A 21,212-nucleotide genomic window follows, 5' to 3' on the forward strand; every position below is an offset into this window, starting at 1 on the left:
GGGAGGGGTGATTAAAGAGAGCAAATCCAAGGGCAAGGGCGACGCAGAAGGAAGAGGGAGAAGAGGAAATGAGGCTTAGTCGGGAAAGGCTTCTTGGAGATGTGACTTATCCAAAGCCACCTTGGATAATAAGGCTTTGAAGGTGGGGAGAGCGATCGTCTGTTGGATATGAAGAGGGTGGGAATTCCAGGCCAGAGGCAGGACATGGGCGAGGGGTGGGTGGCGAGATAGACGAGATCAAGGTACAGTGAGTAAGTTGGCATTAGAGGAGCAAAGTGTGCGGGCTGGGTTGCAGTAGAACATTAGGGAGGTATGGTAGGAGGGGGTAAGGCGATTGTAAAAGCCGACTATAAGGAGTTTCTGTCCTCTAGACCGTAAGGTCGTTATGAGCAGGGAACAGGTCTGCTAATTCTATTGTACTGTACTCTTCCAAGCGCTTATTACAGCACCCTGCACAGAGTAAGCGCTCAATGAGTACCACTGATGGATTGACTGACGTGGAGTTGGACGTGAAATCACTGGAGGTTCCTAAGGAGTGGGGAAACAGGGTCTGAACGTATCTGTGGAAGAGTGATCCAGGCAGCAGAGTTAAGTATGGACTGGTGTGGGGAGACAGGGAGCTCAGCGAGGAGGCTGAGGGAGTAACCAAGGTGGGATAGGATAAGTGCTTGGATTAACGTGGCGGCATTTTGGGTGGAAAAGAAAGGGTGGATTTTAACAATGTTGCGAAGGTTGAACCGACAGGATTTAGTGACGGATTGAATACGTGGGTTGAATGAGAGAGAGACGAGTCGAAGATAACGCCACGGTTAGGGGACTGTGAGAAAAGGAGAATGATGGTGTTGTCTACAATGATGGGAAAGTCAGGGGGAGGGCAGGGTTTGGGTGAGAAGAAGAGGAGTTCTGTTTTGGGGACATGTTAAGTTTGAGATGTTGGCAGATCCAAGTAAAGATGTCTTGAAGGCAGGAGGAAACGCGAGACTGCAGAGAGGGAGAGAGATCAGGGCTGGAGATGTTGATTTGGAAATCATCTGCATAGAGAAGGTAGTTGAAACCACGGGAGTGAATGAGTTCTCCCAGAGAACGGCTGTGGATGGAGAATAGAAGGGGAACAGGAACTGAGCCTTGAAGGACCCCCCCCCCCCCAAGTTAGGGAGTGGGAAGCGGAGGAGGAGCCCGCAAAAGAGGCTAAGAATGAGAGGTAGGAGGAGAACGAGGAGAGGACAGTGTCAGTGAAGCCAAGGTTGGATAAGGTTTCCAGGTGAATGAAGAAGGATTTCCTCTGGTCTGCTTTGAACCTGCTTCCTTGTTCTGGTGGTGTGGGAACAGTAATCTCACGCTCACCCTGCCCATCCTTTCTTTACTCCCTGAGTCACAGCACTCGGAGAAGCGAGGTAACTTAGTGGACAGAGCACGGGCCTGGGAATCAGAAGGACCTGGGTTCTAAACCCGGCTCGGCCACGTGCCTGCTGGGTGACCTTGGGCAAGTCTCTTCCCTTCTCTGGGCCTCAGTTCCCGCATCTGTAAAATGGGGATGAAGAGCGTGAGCCCCATGTGAGACAGGGACTGTGTCCAACCTGACTAACTTGTCTCCGCCCCAGCGCCTGGCACACAGTAAGCGCCTAACAACTACTTCATGTTCCCCCTTGAAACTCCCAAGATGCCCCCTTCCTCTTTAGGCGAATCTTAATAATAATAGTACTTGTTAAGCGCTTACTGTGCGCCAAGCACTGTTCTAAGCACTGGGGTAGATACAAGTTCATCCGGTTGGACACAGTCTCTGTCCTACACGGGGTCCACGGTGTTAATCCCCATTTGACAGATGAGGGAACTGAGGCAGAGACGTGAAGTGACTTGCCCACGGCCACGCAGCAGACTCTTGGTGGAGCTGGGATTAGAGCCTTCTGACCCCCAGGCCCGTGCTCTCTCCACTAACCCGCAGGGGCCCTTTAACTCTTCGCTCAACCCCCACCTCCCGGAGAAACCGGTGCACCGCAAACGGCGTTCGAAGACCCTCACCTTATAGAGGCCGAATCCGGGGTCGACCCAGTCGGCTTGAACCGTTGTAGCCGGCTGCCCGTCCAGCTCTATCGTCCCTTCCCCACTGTTGGAATTCTTATCGGACTCGCTCTGGCCAGAACCGCAGCCCGAGTCGGTGTCCGAGAGCTCCGAGTCCTTTTCTCTGCTGCTGCTGCTGCTGCTGCTGGCAGGGAGCACTGCGGGCGTCTGCCGCACGAGCAGCTGAACGATGTCATTCAGTCCAACGCTGTAGTCGAACAGTGAGTGCCCATCTTCCATCTGCAAAGAAAACCAAGCAACCTATTCAGTTCGCCTGTTTAACTCACTCGTTCATTCATTCCATCGGACTTGCGGAGCGCATATTGGGCGCAGAGCACTGTACTAAGCGCTTGGGAGAGAACAACAGACACATTCCCCGCCCACAGCGAGCTTACGGTCTAGAGCGGGAGACAGACATTAATATAAATAAATAACAGATATGGACAAAAGTGCTGTGGGGCGGGGTGAGGGGGGTATGAAAAAAGGGAGCGAGGCAGGGCGCCGCAGGGAGAAGAAGAAAGGAGGGCTTAGTCAGGGAAGGCCTCTTGGAGGAGATGTCAACTCTAATAAACGTGTCTGCTAATTCGGTTGTATTGCACTCTCCCAAGTGCTTAGCATAGTGCTCTGCACGTAGGAGGCGCTCAATACATACCACTGACTGAATGATAAACTCCTCCTGACCTCCAATCAGAGCCCTCCTGATTATTACGGTATCTGTTAAGCGCTGACCAGATGTCAAGCACTGTTCTAAGCGCTGAGGTAGACAACGGTCAATCAGGTCAGACACACCCCCGGTCCCACACGGGCCTCAGGGCCCAAGTGGGTGGGAGGACAGGGACTGAATCCCCACTTTACCGACGAGGAAACTGAAGCCCAGAGAAACGAAGCGACTTGCCCCGAGTCACACAGCAGGCAAAGGGCAGAGCTGGGATTAGAATTCAGGTCCTCTGACTCCCAGGCCGGTGCTTTTTCCCCCAGGCCGCACTGCTCCTTGATTGTAGCCACCTGGAACATTTCAGAACACAAGTTTCTAGCTTTCAAATGGGGGCACCAAGCTTCCACTCCTGCTTTTCAAATTTCTATTTTGTTCCAAGAATAAGATGACATATATTCCCCTAGGCGGCGTGGCCTAGGAGTCAGAGGACCTGAGTTCTAATGCCGGCTTCGCCACTTGCCCGCTGTGTGACCTCAGACGAGTCGCTTTACTTCTCTGAGCCTCAGTTCCCTCCTCTGTAAAATGGGAATGCAATACCGGTCCTCCCTCCTCCTTAGACTGTGAGCCTCACGTGGGACTCAGTGACCTTGTATCTTCTACCCCAGCGCTCGGCACAGCGCTCGGCCCACAGTAAAGGCTTAAACACAATTATAATTATCATTACTAGATACTCCGGAGAAGAAAAGTCACGTTGGAGGAGGTGGGCGGGGACGGAGAAATCCATTTTGATCGAATCATCCCCGACTGCCTTGGAAGCGGAGGCGCGTCCCAGCCGGGGAATCTCACGCTTCAACTGCCGACTGACGGAAAAGCCGGTTTCAGAAAGTTTCACGCTCGGTTTGGAAGAAAAGATGGCCCGGGCTCCTGTGAGATTCCCCAACCTTGAAAACATGGTGGCCCTCAAAATACGGCCAGGACGGGAAATATTTAAGTAGCTGGCTGGTTATGAGGCAAACTCTTAATTACTCTCCACTCTCTGCCTCCACGGGGGCTTGTGATTGTTCTGGGACAGAAGGGGAGTTTACTAAAGAACAGCCTCCAGGTGCAAAAAAAATCAGTCCTGGAAGCTATTTTTATAGAAGCCCCCTTCCCCTCCCCCACATAGCCCCAAAGGAAACCCCTTGAAGTCAAACAAACCATCCTGGAAACAAAAGACTTATAGATGAATGAGATCCCCAACTGCTCAAAAGACTCCCGACGGCATCCACTGTTGTGAAAGAGGCTGGATCCCAAGCCAGGACAGTGGCCCGGCTCCCACCCGGAGTATTTCCCCATCCTAGTCCTAGCCCCTTTAACCAACGTCCTGTGTGGAGCAGAGAAGGGGGGGGGGCGGAGGGAAAACTGCTACAACGGGGCAGGCGGTCTTCGCTTCTCCGCATCGACAAACCCCGCTCCGCAAGCCTGGAAAAACAAAACCGGGGGAGAGACTCTGCCCTGTTTGAGAAGAAAAGGACCCAGCGGTGGGTGAGAGGAGGCGACAGAGCGCATACGTCAGATTCCTGGGACCTCAGCTCAACTCCCGCCCAACCCAGAGGACAATGTTGGCTGGAGAGAGCCCTGGCGAGGCCTCGTTTCTATGGTGCTCCGGGAGCCCCAGGACACCAGGCTTCTTCGGGCAGTGGAGGCCTCCCCAAAGGACAGGCCAGACTCCATTAATTAAAACAGAAGGTGCAAAGGACAGATGAGCGGCTTGTGTCCCGCTGGAGGAAAATCGTAGACAGACTTTCTTCACCGGCTCCGGGATTTCAACAACAATATGAAAATGCGGCTTTAACCAAATGGACTGTTGAAACAATCCCGTCAAATGTGTGCCCGGAGCCTAAGAATACAATTGCACAGACGTTGGTTCATCCAGTGACGCTTCTTGGGCAATTTAACCTGTTCGAATCGGCGAGGAATACCTATACTGCAGCAAAAAAGAAGCAGCATGGCCAAGTGGAAAGAGCACGGGCTTGGGAGTCACAGTCTAATTCCAGCTCTACCAAATGCTGTCTGGGTGACCTCGGGCAAGTCACTTCACTTCCTCTGTGCCTCAGTTCTCCCTCCCGCTTATGACCGTGAGCCCCATACGTGGCGGGAACTGCGTCCAACCTAATTAACTTGTAACCTACCCCAGCGCTTGGAAGAGTGTTGGACACACAGTAAGTGCTTAACAAATACCATAAAAATTTAAAAAAAAAAGAAGCGGAAGCAAACTTCACTGCCAACGGCATTGTCTTTGAGGGCAAAGGGCAATTCTCTATCAAGGGACCTACCACGGAAAAACTTAAAAAAAAAAAAGAGAGAGAGACCTGTTTTAGTAGCTAAAGTGGGGATTATCTCTATCTGTTGCCAAATTGTACTTTCCAAGCGCTTAGTACAGTGCTCTGCACACAGTAAGCGCTCGATAAATACGATTGAATGAACGAAGGAATGAATGAATGATGAAAGCTGCCAGAATTTACCGCCTCCTCTCCCTAACCCCAGCAACGAAACTACCGCCGCCAAAGCTTTGTTCTCTCTTAGCTGGAAACAGAGTTAACCGCCGGGTGCTTCACAGCAGAAATGTATATGGTTACTACTGGAATGAAAGAGAGGCGAACCAGAGTCAAGTCATTTCCTCTGCAAGGAGACGGAGAATCGCCGGGCTAATCAACAGCACAAGATGGAAGAGCGGGCGTCTGCTTACGATCAGCCCCAGAGCCGCTGAGAGCGCAGAAAGAGACGGACGAATAAACCCCCGCTGCTCGACGCGGGCTGGGAAGACTGAGGCCAAGCCCGCAAGTCGGCCAGAGCCGAAAGGGCCGGGACGCGATGACTGAGCCACGGTGCCATTGTTCCGCCTGATTATCGGCTGCAACGGAGTAGGAGCCATTTTGGAACCGAGCCGGGGAAGTAGGAGATAAACTGCCCGGTCATTCAAACATTCATTCGATCGTATTTATTGAGCCCTTACCACGTGCAGAGTACCGTACTTAGCGCTTAGGAGAGTACAGTACAACAATAAACAGACACATTCCCTGCCCACAACGATCTTACAGTCTAGAGGAGCAGTATGGGCAAGTCGGGCTACCGGCCCCGGAGGGATCTGGAGGTGGGCTAACCCCTCGGAACGTACGCTTCTCCCATCCTGGTCGGACGGGGCCTCTTGGGGCCGGAGTTAACGCCGCTCAACTAGTGGTTTTATGGCAGACCTTTCCCCCTTTTCTCTACCAAGGTTAGCGGAGTGTAAAAATAGGCCCCACAACTTGCTTTGGCCCCAACAAGGGACAAGATCCGGCGCCCACCTCCAGAAGAGGAGGATTCCCAAGAATACAAGGGTTCTCGGGGGGGGGGGGGGGGGGGCGCTCAAAAAAGCAGGTTGTTTCATATGTTGCTGAGGAGAGTTCCTGTCCATAACTCACATAGGTGCTAGTGGAACAGTTAGCTTGGTTGGAACAAAGGGTGAGGCGAGGGGTAGCGGGAGAAGAAGAGAGAAAAGAGGTGAGGCGGAGAAGCAGTGTGGCCTAGTGGAAAGAGCACAGGCCCAGGGGTCAGAGGATGAGGGTTCTGATCCCAGCTTCGCCCCTTGTCTGCTGTGTGACCTCGGACAAGTCACTCAACTTGTCTGTACCTCTGTTCCCTCATCTGTAAAATGGGGATTAAGACCGGGAGTCCCACGCTGGACACGTACCGCGTCCAACCTGATTAGCTTGTATCTACCTCAGGGCTCAGTGCAGGGCCTGCCGCCAAGTAAGCCCTTCACAAATACCATTTAAAAAAAAAAAAAAGAGAGAAAAGAGCTGGAGGAGAGCCTTGAATCCAACGCTGAGGAGTTTCTCTCTCATGCGGAGAGACGTTTCTGAAAAGGGCATTTTGGAAGAGGATCTGAGCAGCAGAGAGTAGGCGAGGTTGGAGGTGGGAAAGCGACGAGAGGCTGAACCAGAAGTAACAGGCATAGTGGTAAAGGTGTTTATTGAGCACCTACTGAGTTCAATGCCCTGAACTAAGCACTTGGGAAAGTACAACAGAAGCACAAGACACAGTCCCCGCCCTCAAGGAGCTTAGAGTCTCCTGGCGAGAGACAGACGTACAATACATGTATAGAGAATATGAGCTGGAGGAAGAACAAGGATCATCAGAAACTAGGTAGCAGTGGAAAGAGCACGGGCCAGGGAGTCAGAGGACCTGAGTTCCCCTTGTACTTGCTGTGTGACCACCTTAGGCAAGTCGCTTCACTTCTCTGGGCCTCAGTTCCCTCATCTGCAAAATGGGGGTTCAATCCCTGTTCTCCCTCCTACTTAGACTGTCAGCCCACGTGGGACTTGATCATCTTGTATCTGCAGAGTACAGTGCTTGATACATAATAAGCGCTTAGCAAATACCAGGATTATTACTGTTATCGTCATCATAACCAGGTAGGGACAAGATAAATAAATAATAAATAACGTTGGTATTTGTTAAGCGCTTACTATGTGCAGAGCACTGTTCTAAGCGCTGGGGGAGATACAGGGTCATCAGGTTGTCCCACGTGAGGCTCACAGTCTTCATCCCCCTTTCACAGATGAGGAAACTGAGGCCCAGAGAAGTTAAGCGACTTGCCCACGGTCACACAGCTGACAGGTGGCAGAGCCGGGATTCGAACCCATGACCTCTGACTCCCCAGCCCGGGCTCCTTCCACTGAGCCACGCTGAAATATCAGAATGAATCACTTAGGCCGTGAGCTCCACGCGGGACAGGGACTGTGTCATTCATTCATTCAATAGTATTTATTGAGCGCTTACTATGCGCAGAGCACTGTACTAAGCGCTTGGAATGAACAAGTCGGCAACAGATAGAGACGGTCCCTGCCGTTTGACGGGCTCACGGTCTAATCGGGGGAGACGGGCAGACGAGAACGATGGCGATAAATAGAGTCGAGGGGAAGAACATCTCGTAAAAACAATGGCAACTAAATAGAATCGAGGCGATGTACATTTCATTAACAAAATAAATAGGGTAATAGGTTAGGTGTCCAACCTAATTAACTCGTATCTACCCCAACGCTTAGAACAGCATTTGACACAGAGTAAGTGCTTAATAAATACCATTTGAAAAAAATCACTGAATGGCCAATTGAATGCATAGCTCTATTCAAGCGCCACGGATGGCTCTGGAGAAAAATGCCAGGGTCGGGTCTCTCCGGGCAACGTTACGGAGGTGAGAGCCGGGAGGAGTCGGAGACGTTGACACCGAGGTTGCAAGCTTCCGGGTCAGGGAGGGAAGAGGTGCTGTCGACTTGTGAGAGTAATCAGTCAATGGTATTTATTGAGAGCTGCGCGCACAACACTGGACTAAGCACTTGGGACGGTCCAATCCAATCTACAGTCGGTAGACACGGTTCCCGCCCGCCAGGAGCTTCCAGTCTAGGGGACTGTACTAAGCATTTGAGACAGACAAACAGAACTGCCCTGAGGCACGCTCGACCTAACGGGGGGGAGAGCGGCAGACATAAATTGCTTACCGACAGTGGAGCAAGAGGAAAACCGAAGACACCACTGAAAAGAAGAATACGCCACAGTGAACATACACGGAAGTGGTACGTTTGAACGGTTGGAACGACAGAACCAGGGAGCTGGGAAATGAGATGGGCAAGGCCTATTTGGAGGTGGGCTTTCAGAAGGGTCCCGAAGGGGGGGGGACGGGGTGCTGACAGACTGGAAGGGGGAGAGAGGGAGAGAGGAAGGTCCAGGCAGGAGGAAAGACCCAGGGCCTCCCTTCAGCCCCCCCCCCCCCCCCCCCCCCCCGGCCCTTAGGTGTAGATCAGATTACTCATTCATCTCGTTCTCCCTTTTGTTGCTGCCAGCTGAATGCGCGCCCACCCCATTAGACCAGAAGCCGTAGTCTCCTGTTTCCTACTGTCCACGCGTTCTACCTCGACCCCAGTCCGGGACCGGTCTGCCGCCCGGCAGCCCAAGCCCACTGGGATCCGGCCCGCCGGGGCTTCCGGAGACCAACCGGTGGGGCCGCAGGCGGCCCCGGAGAGGGCGACCGCTACAGCGCACGGGACCTCTCAATGCGGGCCTCTGCAAGAAGGCGACTCTCGGACTACGGGCTGGGTGTCTTCTCCCAAGCACCGAAATTCCAGGCTCCATCCATCTGAGGCTTGGGATTTGGGGGAGAGGGCGTGGCCTAGCAGAGAGAGCCCCGGGGCCCTGGGAGTCAGAGGACCTGGGTTTTAACCCTGGCTCTGCCACATACCTCCTTGGGCGAGTCACTTCATTTCTCTGGGCCTCATCTGTAAAATGGGGATAAAATACCCGTTCCCCTCCCCACTTAGACCGAGCCTCATGCGACAGCTGATGATCTTCTATCTATTCCAGTGCTTGGCACAAAGTACGCGCTTAACAAATACCACAGTTATTACCACAGCACTCTGCAGGCAGCAAACGCTCCATAAATAAAGACCATCATGGAGCAAAAACCACTTCCCGTGGCACCATCGGGGTTCCTCTCTCAGGCAACAGTCAGGGGTTCGTGGTACCTCTGTTCAAATAATAATAATCAGCAACTGCGGTATTTGTTAAACAGTGTACTGAATGCTGGGGTAGACGCAAGATAGCAGGTCTCTTCCAAAGGTTTCGTTTTGCACTCACTTTTCTACTAGCCCTTATCCTGACCCAACCCCCCCCCGCCCCCCCCCCCCACACAAACCCCTCTGCTGCCCATATTCATTTTTAGGGTCTGGACACTCTTATTTAACAAACGACCGCTCGTTCACGAGATAGTCTGTACTCCCTTCTGGAGGAGCGGGTTTTGCACACGTGCGGCTTTTGGACAAGAGAGGACGCGATGTGGATTTCACCGGCGATCCGGCCTGAAACTCTCTCTGCTCCAGTTGACCCAAGGCTACTTCATTAATTCTCCTTCCCCGCTCCGTCCCCGCCTTCGGTTCCCCCCCCCTTCCCCCTCCCCTCCTTCCGCCCACCCACGCCGTCCATCCATTTTGTCCCTTGCTTCCAACTGGCTTGAACCTAGGTTTCTTTGGACATCCGTCCGAGTTCACCACTCACAAAAACCGAGTCTGAAGGCACAAAAAGAAAAGGCCTTCCTTCGGGCGAGCTTCCCCACCAAGTTCAACCAATTAAAAACGGTCTCAAAAACTCTGGCCGGCCTTTAAGGTTCACCATTGCAGTTCAGGTCACCGTCGGCCATTTAAGCACAATTCGAAATTTCCCGGAAAGGGTTTTGCCTGAGGAAACGCTGGCGAGGAACTCTGGGAGTCTGCTCGTTTGGCGGATTGGGAGCAGATAGAAGGCAAGATAATGATAACAATAACAACCATTGTGGTGTTTGTTAAGCGCTTACTGTGTGCAAGCACGGCACTAAACTGGAGCCAGAAGAAAGTCGAGCGGCCCGGTGCGGCCGCTCGTGCTTCCTCCTCGGTTGCCGGGGAAAGCCCCCAAACGGTTCTCCTAGGAGAGGGGAGTCTCGGGGGAGGACCGAGCTTCCATCCATCCACCCAACAGTCAGTCGATGGTATTTAGTGAGCACTTACTGTGCGCAGAGCACCGTACTGAGCGCTTTAGCGAATACAATAGAAGAATGTAACAGAGTTGGCAGCCATTCAAGCGTATTTACTGAGCGCTTATACCGTGTGCGAAGCACTGTACTAAGCTCTTGGGAAAGAACAGTAACAAAGAGACAAGGTCCCTGCCCACCGTGGGCTTACAGTCCGGGGCGGGGAGAGACGGACATCACTCTACATAAATAGATTATTTAGCATCCTGGAGCCCGGCCCATTTTCGGGCCAGAAATATCACCCAGGGTGTTGACAGGCAACCCGAGGCTCGGTGAGGGAAACCATTTGCTGGGTCCCCGGGTGCCCGGCTAATCAACATCTGGCACGCATCCCTGGAGTCCGCTTTAACAAGATTCAAGTTACACAGCAGAAAACCAGGGGCTTGCCGTCTCTCTTTAAAGTGCTCCCATCCTAGGTTCCCAGAATCCACCGGGTGGACAACAGTCGAACGATCCTACTCCAAAGCTCAAAAGCCAGTTGAGAGGCCTATGGCTGAGGACACCCTTTCCTTTCCCTCCACCACCCGCCTCCCCCATCCTACCGCCAAAAAGGGGGGGGGGGGGAGGACGACGATGCATCTGTCCTTTCCCCTACCTAGGAGCCAGAGACCCTATATTCTCACACATTCACGTACCCTTGTCACATATTCACCTCAGCACTCGATAAAGCGTTTTGCACATTGTAAACGTTTAATGAACAGCAATGGCCAAAAGTTTTCTAAAATCTTCCAAAAGGGTTTCCGAGATTGACTTCATCAAAATCGAGCACTATTCGTTAAGTGCTTACTACTCGTTAAATGCCGGGGTCCACGCAGTGCAATCGCGTGGGGCTCGCAACCTAACGGGGAGGCGAAAACAGGCATCGAATCCCCATTTTACAGACGAGGATACCAAGGCCCAGAGAAGCGAAGCGGCTCGCCCAAGGTCACGCAGCAGGCACGTGGCAGAGCTGGGACTAGAACCCTGGTCCTGCGGCTCCCAGGCCGGGGCTCCTTCCGCCAGAAAAAACCTGCTCCGTCTGACTCACTCTGATCGATCTAATTCCCCTACCACTTCATACGTCCTTTGTGCAGTTGGGCACTTTCATTTCCTCTGCCTCCATCTCTTGTGCTTTGCTAGTACTACTGACGTACGCGTCTCCCCCGTCGCCCCCCAAGAGACTGAGGGACAAGACAGAGGGAGAGTTGTATCCTTTATCCACCCCACCCTCAGCCCCACAGCATTCATATCCCTAACCCTGACTGACTCTCACGTCTGTCTCCCCCTCTGGACCGAAAGCTCCTCGCGGACAGGGAACGTGTCTACTAATGGTCGGACTGGACTCTCCCGAGCGCTTAGTACAGTGCCCTGCACACGATAAGCGCCCAATAAAAGCGACCGACTGAAGACAGGAAGGTCTGTGGGCAGGGACCGACTCCCCGAAGCGTCTAGTAAACTGCTTTGCTCACCAGCCTGGCCCCCACCTCCACCCCCTCTAGGAGTCCTGGAGCTCTGTTTTCGGGAGGAGGGCAGGTGCCCCCCCCACCCCCTCCCCGTCCCCGACCCCACTGCTCCCTGGTTGGCCAAAGCCCAACAGGGGCAGTTCCCACACACGACCCGAGTGTTTTCGAACAGACTATTCTCACTGCTGACCGGTACGTATACCCGGGGCAAATCTAATGCGCTCAAGAGTCGAACGGGAGTCTGCGGAGAGAGCGCCACGCAGACAAAGGCCATGTGCGTTGAAGCCAGGTCCCGTCGGACCGGGGGAGCCCAGCTCAGGAACCATCTGCCCGACAAGAAAGCATTCTGGCCTCGTCCTAGACATCTGATGCCCGGGAGTTGCCCGCCGCCCCCCCTTCCCCCTCCCCCATCCGCCACCCCCACCGGGTTCTCTCCCCGTACCCCCTCGAGCCGCCTGCCGAGGCCCCCGGGGAATGCCGTGGGGCTCCACTGGCCACTGGGGAGGCACGCTCCGGCATGCGGTCTCAGATAAGAGGGCTCGAGCAGCTTTCAGACGGTCCAGAAAAATTACAACAAAGAACTAGCTGCAAATTCCCGTCGTGAGGGCCTGAAAACGAGGCGGCTTCCATTTCCACCAGTGACGACGGGTTTCCGATTCCCTCCCCACATCCCCTCATCCCCTCAAAAGAGCCAGAGTCTGGCCCCGGGGCAGGCAAACTCAGCCGGGGAGAGGGTGCTTGGCCCCGGGGCCTGTGGGGTTTGCTTTGTTTGTTGAAAGATACTTCAGAAAGCTCCCATCCCCAGAGACTGTGTTTACCTGCTTTCTCTGGCTCAACAAATGAAATGGTTGCTTCCCGCCCTCCCGACTTCCCGCCCTCCCCGCCCGGGCACGTTCCACAGTTCCAGTTCAATCAGCCCAGTTGGGAACTTGAGGGTGAGCTTTGGGCCAGTGAAATTTGGCCCTCGGAATGAAAAGAGGAAGTAACAAAATGTGACCCGTGACATGGCGCGGTGCACAATAGAAATGAAAGTTAAAATTTCTACGGGGGGGGGGGGGGGGGGCGGAATATGCTCACATCTCGACCGTCAGAAGTCATGAAATATTGCTGACTTGCCAGAGAGCTTTCACACACGAAACGCCAAAGATGTTACCCCAGTTTCACGTAGAGTGAAGTCACCCAGTAGTTCTCAAACCGTCCGATTTATTTTCCACGTTAACAGAGAAGGCTTGCTCCCGAGACCGGGGAGCTTTACAGATAAAGAGCACCTTTGCACCAGACACTGATATTCCCCCGGACAATCACCCCGCCTTCAGAAACACGCTTTCATCCATAGTCTGTGTCTCTGTAAATGGAATCAGTTTTGGGTTTTTTTGAACGAAGGTACTCTTCAGCACCTTAATTCCATTTTCCTTTGAACAAATTCCCCAACATCTGCCCTTAACCGGCTTCAGAAACGAGGACTTTCTGGAAAGAGCGCCAAGGTTATATATGGTACCAGCCGCTCCACGCGCCCGCAGGAACTTTTTGGGCATAGCTTCCGAGCGCTACCTAGATCTCAGATTTCTAACAGCTCACCCCCACCCCACGGAGAGGGATACCGTTCAGTGATCCGTGACCTTCGGGCATCCGATACCCGTCCGCCCCTCAACTCCACGGCACTCGCGTGCGAATCTTTGCATCGCACGTCATAAATCGTCGACTCACGGTAACGTCCGTCTCCCCCCTCTAGACTGCAGGCTCACTGTGGGCAAGGAACGCGTCGACTCTGTCGTCCCGTCCCCTCCCGGGCGCCCAGCGGGGCGTTCCGCACGCGGTAAGCACTCAAACGCCACCGACCGACAAGGCGCAGGAACGCCATTCACAGACTCGGTCGGAACCCTCGACACGGAGAGGCCCGGGAGCCAAAAGTAGCTTCCCCCGCTGCTACTTCCTGGGCAACCCCTACGCCCCCGATCCACGGCGGCCGGAGTCCCCGACCGACCGGCTGGAAACGCTACGGGCCGAGGGGGGCCGAGGGATGCCGAGGCGGGTAGAGGCCGCGGTTACACGATCGGCTACGTGCGAGTTCCTTCTCTGGGCCCACCCGCGGCTGCGATTCTCAAAATGCCGGTCTGCTTTATCACCGGGGTTCTCTGGCGAGGGAACTCACCACAGTTTCTAGAAAAACCACGCTCCTCAAACCTTCAGAACCCATCCCCGACCACGGAGGGCTTAATTTTCAACTGGGTCACCAGGTGGCAGCAAAATCCAGTTTGAATTTGAAAATTTTAAAAAAAAAAAAAAAAAAGGCAGAAAGGAAGAAAAAGAAAAAGTCAACCAGCCAGCAGACAAAACTTACAACCGTAATACCACAACTGAACAGCTCCCCGGTCTCAATCACGGCACCTCCATTCAACTCAACTCTTGTTCCTCCCCAGCCGGCAGGGTAGCGTGGGACCAGGAAGGAGCTCCTCACAGAGGCAGGGGCGCCCAGCACAGTGCTCTGCGTGCCGTTCGCACTCCATGAATACCGATGCTGGGCAGGAACTCAACTCCCACCTCCGCTTCCCGAAGCCACGCTCTCTCCGGCAACATCTGACACCGTTTAGCAAGCCTCGGTGTCATTTCGCCACCGCGTTACGCGGAGGGTAAAAGCCTCACGAATCTAAGGTGGCACGGTGATTCGAAACAGACCTCGTCCCTCCTCCTCCTCATCATCCAGCCCCGGATGGAAACCGGCTCGTAATCCCTGCCCCTACTCGCCGGTCCCCAGAAAGGGGCACCGCTCGAGCGGATTCTCCGGACCCCGCGAAACAAAAGGATCAAAAAACTCCAAGCCGCCGGCGCCTCGGCGTCCCCCGCACCTTCCACGGATCCTCCCTCTGAGGAAGGAGACGGTCGCGGGGACCCGGGGAGGGGAGGAGAAGGGCGGAGAAGGGGGAGGACCGAGGGTCTGCAGGTACCATACCTGTTTACCCCGGTAAAACAGCCTTTGTCTTTCCGGTTCCACCCCGAACACTTCGTGGATCTTGAGCCGCAGCTCCTCCACCTTGGTGAGCTTGGAGAGGGAGTCCACCCGGTGGGTCTCCCTCCCGTCCATGGTGCGCACCTGGATCCACATGGTCTCGGCTTTCGCTCTGCGGGGAAAGAGAGGAGGAGGAGGCGGAGGGGGGCGTTACGCCGCGGGGATCCGGCGGTGTGTGTGTGGTGGGGGGGTTATTCACCCTGGGGAAAATCGGGGGCAGCGCAACGGGAAGGATCCCAACGCGATGGGGGAGGGGGGCTGCAAGGCTTGCAGCAAAGCTACCCGCCCCGGGAGAGCGGATGGAGGCGGGGGGAGGGGATGCCTGTGGGGTGCACCACCCTCCCGCACACGCTAAACCATCCGCCGGGGCCACGGAGAGGATATGAAAGGGGGCAGTGAGGGGAGACCCCCCCCCGCCCCGGAAATCACCCCCCCCCCCCGCCCCGGACCCCCGTATCTCGCCTCCCGGACCGGCAAATAGCCTCGACTTCCTCGTCCCGGCAGCCTCCCTCCAGCCACACCTCAACCACGAGCCACGGGCACCTTCTCGAGCCGGGGGAGGGGGGGCGTCGGCGCTGGGGGGGGTGAATGTGAGGGGGGGGGGTCCCCGCGCGTGGGCGCGCGCGCGCGCTCCCCGGGCAAATCAATGAGACCTCTCAACCGAACCCCGCCCCCCCCTCCCCTCCCACACTCACTCACTACTACTCTCCCGAACCGTAGCGCCTTCTCCCCCCTCTCATTGGTTAAAGCGGATTCCCGGCTCGGCTCGGCGCCCCGCCCCCGCGCCCCTCATTGGCCCGCCGCAGCCGGGGTGGGGGGGCGGTGCCGACGGCCGAGCCGGCTCGGCGCGCGAATTCCAGCTCGCGCCACAATTGAATTCGCCACTCGGCGAGGAGGTATCGCGAGAAGATGCAAATGGCCGGGCCTTCCCCCTCCCCCCTCCCCCCCGAAGGGAGGTTCCTCCGCTTCGTCTCTGTGGAAGCGGTGGAGCTGGAAGAGTTGGAACGTTCCGTTCCGGGTCCCCGCGGCCCTAGGATGGGGCGGCCCGAATGAGAAAGGGGGGGGGGGGGGGCAGATGGGCGGGGAGGGGGAGCGACGACTCCGGCGTAGAGTTCCTCCTCCCCACCTCCCGTTCTTTGGGCGGGCGGCGCCCGCGGGGACCCCCGGAGCGGTTCCGCCTCCTTCAGGGCAGCTACTCCCAGAGCCTCCCTCCCTCCCTCCCCCGCCCGCGACTGAGCAGCTACTGAATGACCGGGAGGACGCCTCCCCCCCGCCCGAGACCCGCTCACCGCACTCAGTTTCTCTCCCGGGACACCGAGAATCCTGCGGGGCTCGCGCAACCCGCCCCCTTCGCTGAGTCCCGCGTTCGCGACCCCCGGATTCAGGGGACGGAAGAGCGCTTACCTTCGGCGACGGGGGGAGGGAGGGGGAGGGGGTCTTCTCGGCGCCCCGTTTTCGGCCCGGTGGATCTGAGGTGGGGGGGTCGGCGGCCCCGCCCGGTTGGGTTGGAAGGGGACGACTCCCGGCCCCGACCCACGGGAGCCCGGCCCTCCGCCTGCCGCTCGCCGCCCTTTCCCGCGAAAGCGCCGGTTCGTAGTTTGGCGCTGAAAAGCCCGGTTCGGGGCGGGCGGCTCCGGATTGGTCAGGGGTGGCGGGAAAGCGGAGTGGGGGAGGAGCTCCGGGCCCTCCCGGCCCCGCCTTCCTCGCCTTCCTCTCACTGCCCCCCCCCCCCCCCCCCCCCGCTTAGCTAAGCGCTTAGCTCTCTCGGGCCTGTGGAGCTCTGTAAGGCTCCGGGGGTGGCAACGACCACTTCGTCCCCTCACACCCACCCGCGCGGGTTTCCCTTATGGGGGGGGGGGGGGCCACGGAATAAACCGAACCGGCCCCAGAAGCAACCGTAAAGACGCCCCCTCGTAGGGAGGGGAACCCCCGGGGACGGAGACACCTGGACGTTCACACACGTGCACACGAATGGACAGACGCGGACGGAGACGCACACCCTCGAACGGCCGGATCCGAATTCATCCACCTGCAGACGTCCAGTTGCACCCGGAGGACCCTCGGGGAAACCAGCCGGGTGGCGTCGTCGTCTCCCCTCCCCCACCCCTCGGCGCCAAAACGGCCCCGCCGCGGCCGGGCCCCGCCGGCATCTCCCTCCCCGAACCCCACTCTCCGGTGGCCGAGGAGGCCCAGCCTGTTGAAGAAGCCTCGTCCGAGTCTCCCGTTGCCCCGCGACGTGAGGGGAACGCGGTGTCGGAAGACAGGGCGCCGCGCGAAGCGGCGAGGCCTAGCGGAAGGAGCGCGGGCCCGTGTGGGACGGCGACCGCGTCCGAGTCTACGGTGCCTGGCGCGTAGCGGGTGCTTGACCGATGACCTTTTCTCAAGTAAAAAAAAAAAAAAAGTTCCGTGCCCCTCTTCCTTCCAAAGCCCTTCTCCGCTCCAATACCCAATTCGCAGGCAAGAGGGTCCCCGGGGGGGGGGGGGCTCTTCCCCACAAGGCTTCTCAGACACACTTTCCCAGTAAGAGAAGATGTGGGGGATTCCCTGAACCCAAAGAACCTAGTCAGAGAGAGCTCTTAGTAATTTAGAAAGCCCTTCGTTTCCCTTCCTCTCTCCACGGCCCACCCACCCCCCGAGAAGAACATCGTCGGCTCACGAGCCCCTGAGCCGTCTCAGGACGGCCCCGGGGTCCACCCGGCCCGGGATCCCGTCTCCGACAAGAGCACTGGAGCACGCGGAAGAACCGCGTGACGGTCGCCCTCCCGAACGCCAAGCCTCCCGATCGAGGACGGGGCGTCGAAACGCCGCAGATCCTCTCCTCTCTCCATCGGTGATGTCTGTTGAGTGCCTGTTAGGCAGAGCGCTACAGTGAGCGTTTGAGAGCAAAAGACAGGATCTCTTTCCTCGAGGAGTTCATTGATTCGTATTTATCGAGTGCTTACTGTTTGCAGGGCGCTGTACTAAGCGCTTGGGAGAGTACGATACAACAATAAACAGACACATTTCCCTGCCCACAGCGAGCTGACAGTCTAGAGGGGGAGACGGAGTAATTACAGATATGTGCCGTGACTTTGACTATGACTATGACCTTCGACTCCCAAGCCTGTGCTCTTTCCACTGAGCCACGAGATGGAGGTACAGCGAGAAGGTTGGCATTAGAGGAGTGAAGTGCGCGGGCTGGGTTGTAGTAGGAGAGTAGGGAGGTGAGGTAGGTGATCGAGTGCTTTAAAGCAATCTAGTCGGGGAACCAGACGGGCGTAAATTACGAGTCGCTCAATCGGTGGTATTTACCGAGTGCTTATTATGTGCGGAGCGCTGTGCTAAGCGCTTGGGAGGGTATAATGCAACAGAGTTAGCAGACCCATTTCCTGCCCACAAGGAGCCTACAGTCTAGAGGGGGAGGCAGACGTTGATATAAATAATTTATAAATTATTTACATAGAGTGGAAGCAGGAGAAAGGACCAGGCTCTGGTGGTAATCAGATATGGAAAAATGAAATCGTCCAGGTGCCCTGTGCAAATTGATATATACCACAGGTCGATGTGTAGCGATCGATCCAACGGGTGTATTTACTGAGTGCCTTCTGTGGGTCAAGCTTTGCACTAAGTCCTTCGAGAAATTCAAAAGTGCTGAGGATGAGTGTAAGTGCAAAAATGCAAAGGGTGGATCAATCGCTCAATCCGTCAGTGGTATTTACCGAGCGCTTATTGTGCGCGGAGCACTTCGCTGTGTCGACGCGCCTTCCGCTAATTCGAAAGCTCCTCCGGGGCAGGTATTCTCTGGCGTTCTCTCTCGAGCGCTCTGTGAAGTCTTCTGCGTACAGTAAGCGCTCAACAAATGTCACCGATGGATCGATTGGAGAGAATTAATCAAGGCAGTCTTCCTGGAGGAGATTGGATTTTAACGCGTGTCCCTCTCGGCGAACCGTAAGCCCCCGAACCCCATCCTGGGCTCAGCTCTACTCTCCGTCCGGCCTGGGACTCTGTCTCCGAGAGCAGCACCGGGACACGGTTAAGGATGGTCCATCCAACACCCCTCCTTTCCCTCTCGTGAGCCAGTGTGGACGGCCTATCCCTGGATCTCTCCAGACCCCGTGTGAAGCAGCATGACCTAGTTGAAAGAGCCTGGGCCTGGGAGTCAGAGGACCTACCTGACCTCTCTGGTTCCCTGGTGCAACCCAGCCCGCACACTTCGTTCCACCAAAGCCAACCGCCTCGCTGTACCTCCATCTCGTCTATCTCGCCGCCAACCTCTCGCCCTCGGCCTGCCTCTGGCCTGGAACGCCATCCCCTTCCATATCCAACGGACGATCGCTTTCCCCACCTTCGAAGCCCTGTTAAGAGCACACCTCCTCTCTCGCCCCGCTCCGGTCTATTCTTCACTCCGCTGCCCGGCTCATCTTCCTGCAGAAACGATCTGGGCATGTCACTCCCCTTCTTAAACAACTCCAGTGGTTGCCTATCGACCTCCGCTCCAAACAAAAACTCCTCACTCTAGGCTTCGAGGCTCTCCATCACCTTGCCCCTTCCTACCTCTCCTCCCTTCTCTCTTTCTACCGCCCACCCCGCACGCTCCGCTCCTCCGCCTCCCACCTCCTCGCCGTCCCCCGGTCTCGCCTATCCCGCCGTCGACCCCCGGGCCACGTCCTCCCGCGGTCCCGGAACGCCCTCCCTCCTCACCTCCGCCAAACTGATTCTCTTTCCCTCTTCAAAACCCTACTTAAAAATCACCTCCTCCAAGAGGCGTTCCCAGACTGAGCTCCTCTTCCCCCTCTACTCCCTCTGCCATCCCCCCTTTACCTCTCCGCAGCTAAAGCCTCATTTTCCCCTTTTCCCTCTGCTCCTCCACCTCTCCCTTCCCATCCCCACAGCACCGTACTCGTCCGCTCAACTGTATATATTTTCGTTACCCTATTTATTTTGTTAATGAATTGTACATCGCCTCGATTCTATTTAGTTGCCATTGTTTTTACGAGATGTTCTTCCCCTTGACGCTGTTTATCGCCATTGTTCTCGTCTGTCCGTCTCCCCCGATTAGACCGTAAGCCCGTCAAACGGCAGGGACCGTCTCTATCTGTTGCCGACTTGTTCATCCCAAGCGCTTAGTACAGTGCTCTGCACATAGTAAGCGCTCAATAAATACTATTGAATGAATGAATCTCCTCCAAGAGGCCTTCTCCGACTAAGCCCTCATTTCCTCTCCTCCCACTCCCTTCTGTGTCACCCTTGGACTTGGATTTGCACCCTTTATTCACCTCGCCCTCAGGCCCACGGCACTTACGCGCCTAGGTGTCATTTATTTATTTATATTAATGTCTGTCGCCTCCTCTAGACTGGTAAGCTCGTGTGGGCAGGGAAGGTGTCTGCCAACTTTGTTATACTGTACCCTCCCCAAGCACTTAGTACCGTGCTCTGCACCCAATAAACGTACAATAAATATTATTGATTGATTGATTGACCTGAGTTCTAATCCCAGCTCTACCACTGGCCTGCTCTGTGACCTTGAGCAAGTGACTTCACTTACTGGGCCTCAGTTTCCTCATCTATAAGATGGGGATAAAATACCTGTTCTCCCCCTCCCTTGGACTGTGAGCCAGCCTCATGTGGGCCGGGGACATGATTATCTTGCATCTACTCCAGCGGCTGGTACAGTGCTTGGCACACGGTATGGGCTTAACAAATACCGCAATCGTTCTCAGTGGCATTATTGAATCTGGGAGCGTTTCTGACTGCCCAATTTAAGAATGCTAATTTTGTATGGTATTTGTTAAACGCTTACTAAGTGCCAGGCACGGCACTGAGCACTGGGGTAGAAACAAGCAAATCGGGTTGGACTCGGTCCATGTCCCCCTTGGGGCTCACGGTCTTTAGTCCCCATTTTACAGAGGAGGTAACTGAGGCCCACCGAAGTGAAGTGACTTGCCCAAGGTCACACGGCACACAAATGGTGGAGCCGGAATTAGAATCCAAGTCTTTCCGACTCCCGGGCTCATGCTCTAACCCCTAGGCCACTCTGCTTCTCTAAATACCGCGCTAAACTGTGGTGTTTGTTAAGCGCTTACTATAAGCCAGGGTAGATACAATATAAACAGACCTGTCCCACAAGGGGCTCACGATCCGCTCGTTGAGGGCGGGGAATGTGTCTGTTTATTGTCGTATCTTACTCTCCCAAGAGCTTAGTATTCATTCATTCAATAGTATTTATTGAGCGCTTACTATGTGCAGAGCACTGTACTAAGCGCTTGGAATGAACAAGTCGGCAACACTCTGCACACAGTAAGTGCTCAGTAAATACGACTGAATGAACTGAATGAATAAGGGAGAGGGAGATAGGTATTTAATCCCCGTTTTACAGATGAAGCAACTGGGGCACCGACAATTTACGGGACTCGCCCAAGGTCACACAGGAGACAAACGGTAGAGCCGGAATTAGAACCCGGGTCTCCCGACTCCTAGGCCGGGGCTTTTTCC

The 21,212-nt window shown here is 55.6% G+C and overlaps 1 protein-coding gene across 1 annotated transcript in view; it reads right to left on the reverse strand.

The window, feature by feature from the left end:
• Window positions 1-16,290, reverse strand: part of UHRF1 (ubiquitin like with PHD and ring finger domains 1) — a 37,922-nt gene extending 21,632 nt beyond the window's left edge. The window contains exons 1-3 of the mRNA XM_029051974.2: window positions 16,146-16,290; window positions 14,685-14,853; window positions 2,020-2,298 (exon numbers count right to left, since the gene is read on the reverse strand). Of these exons, the coding sequence (XP_028907807.1) occupies window positions 2,020-2,298; window positions 14,685-14,837 (432 nt within the window). The 5' untranslated portion in view covers window positions 14,838-14,853; window positions 16,146-16,290. The remainder of the gene's footprint in view (window positions 1-2,019; window positions 2,299-14,684; window positions 14,854-16,145) is intronic.
• Between the last annotated feature and the right edge of the window lie 4,922 nt (window positions 16,291-21,212).

This window comes from Ornithorhynchus anatinus, chromosome X1, assembly GCF_004115215.2.
Source record: "Ornithorhynchus anatinus isolate Pmale09 chromosome X1, mOrnAna1.pri.v4, whole genome shotgun sequence".
Taxonomy (NCBI): domain Eukaryota; kingdom Metazoa; phylum Chordata; class Mammalia; order Monotremata; family Ornithorhynchidae; genus Ornithorhynchus; species Ornithorhynchus anatinus.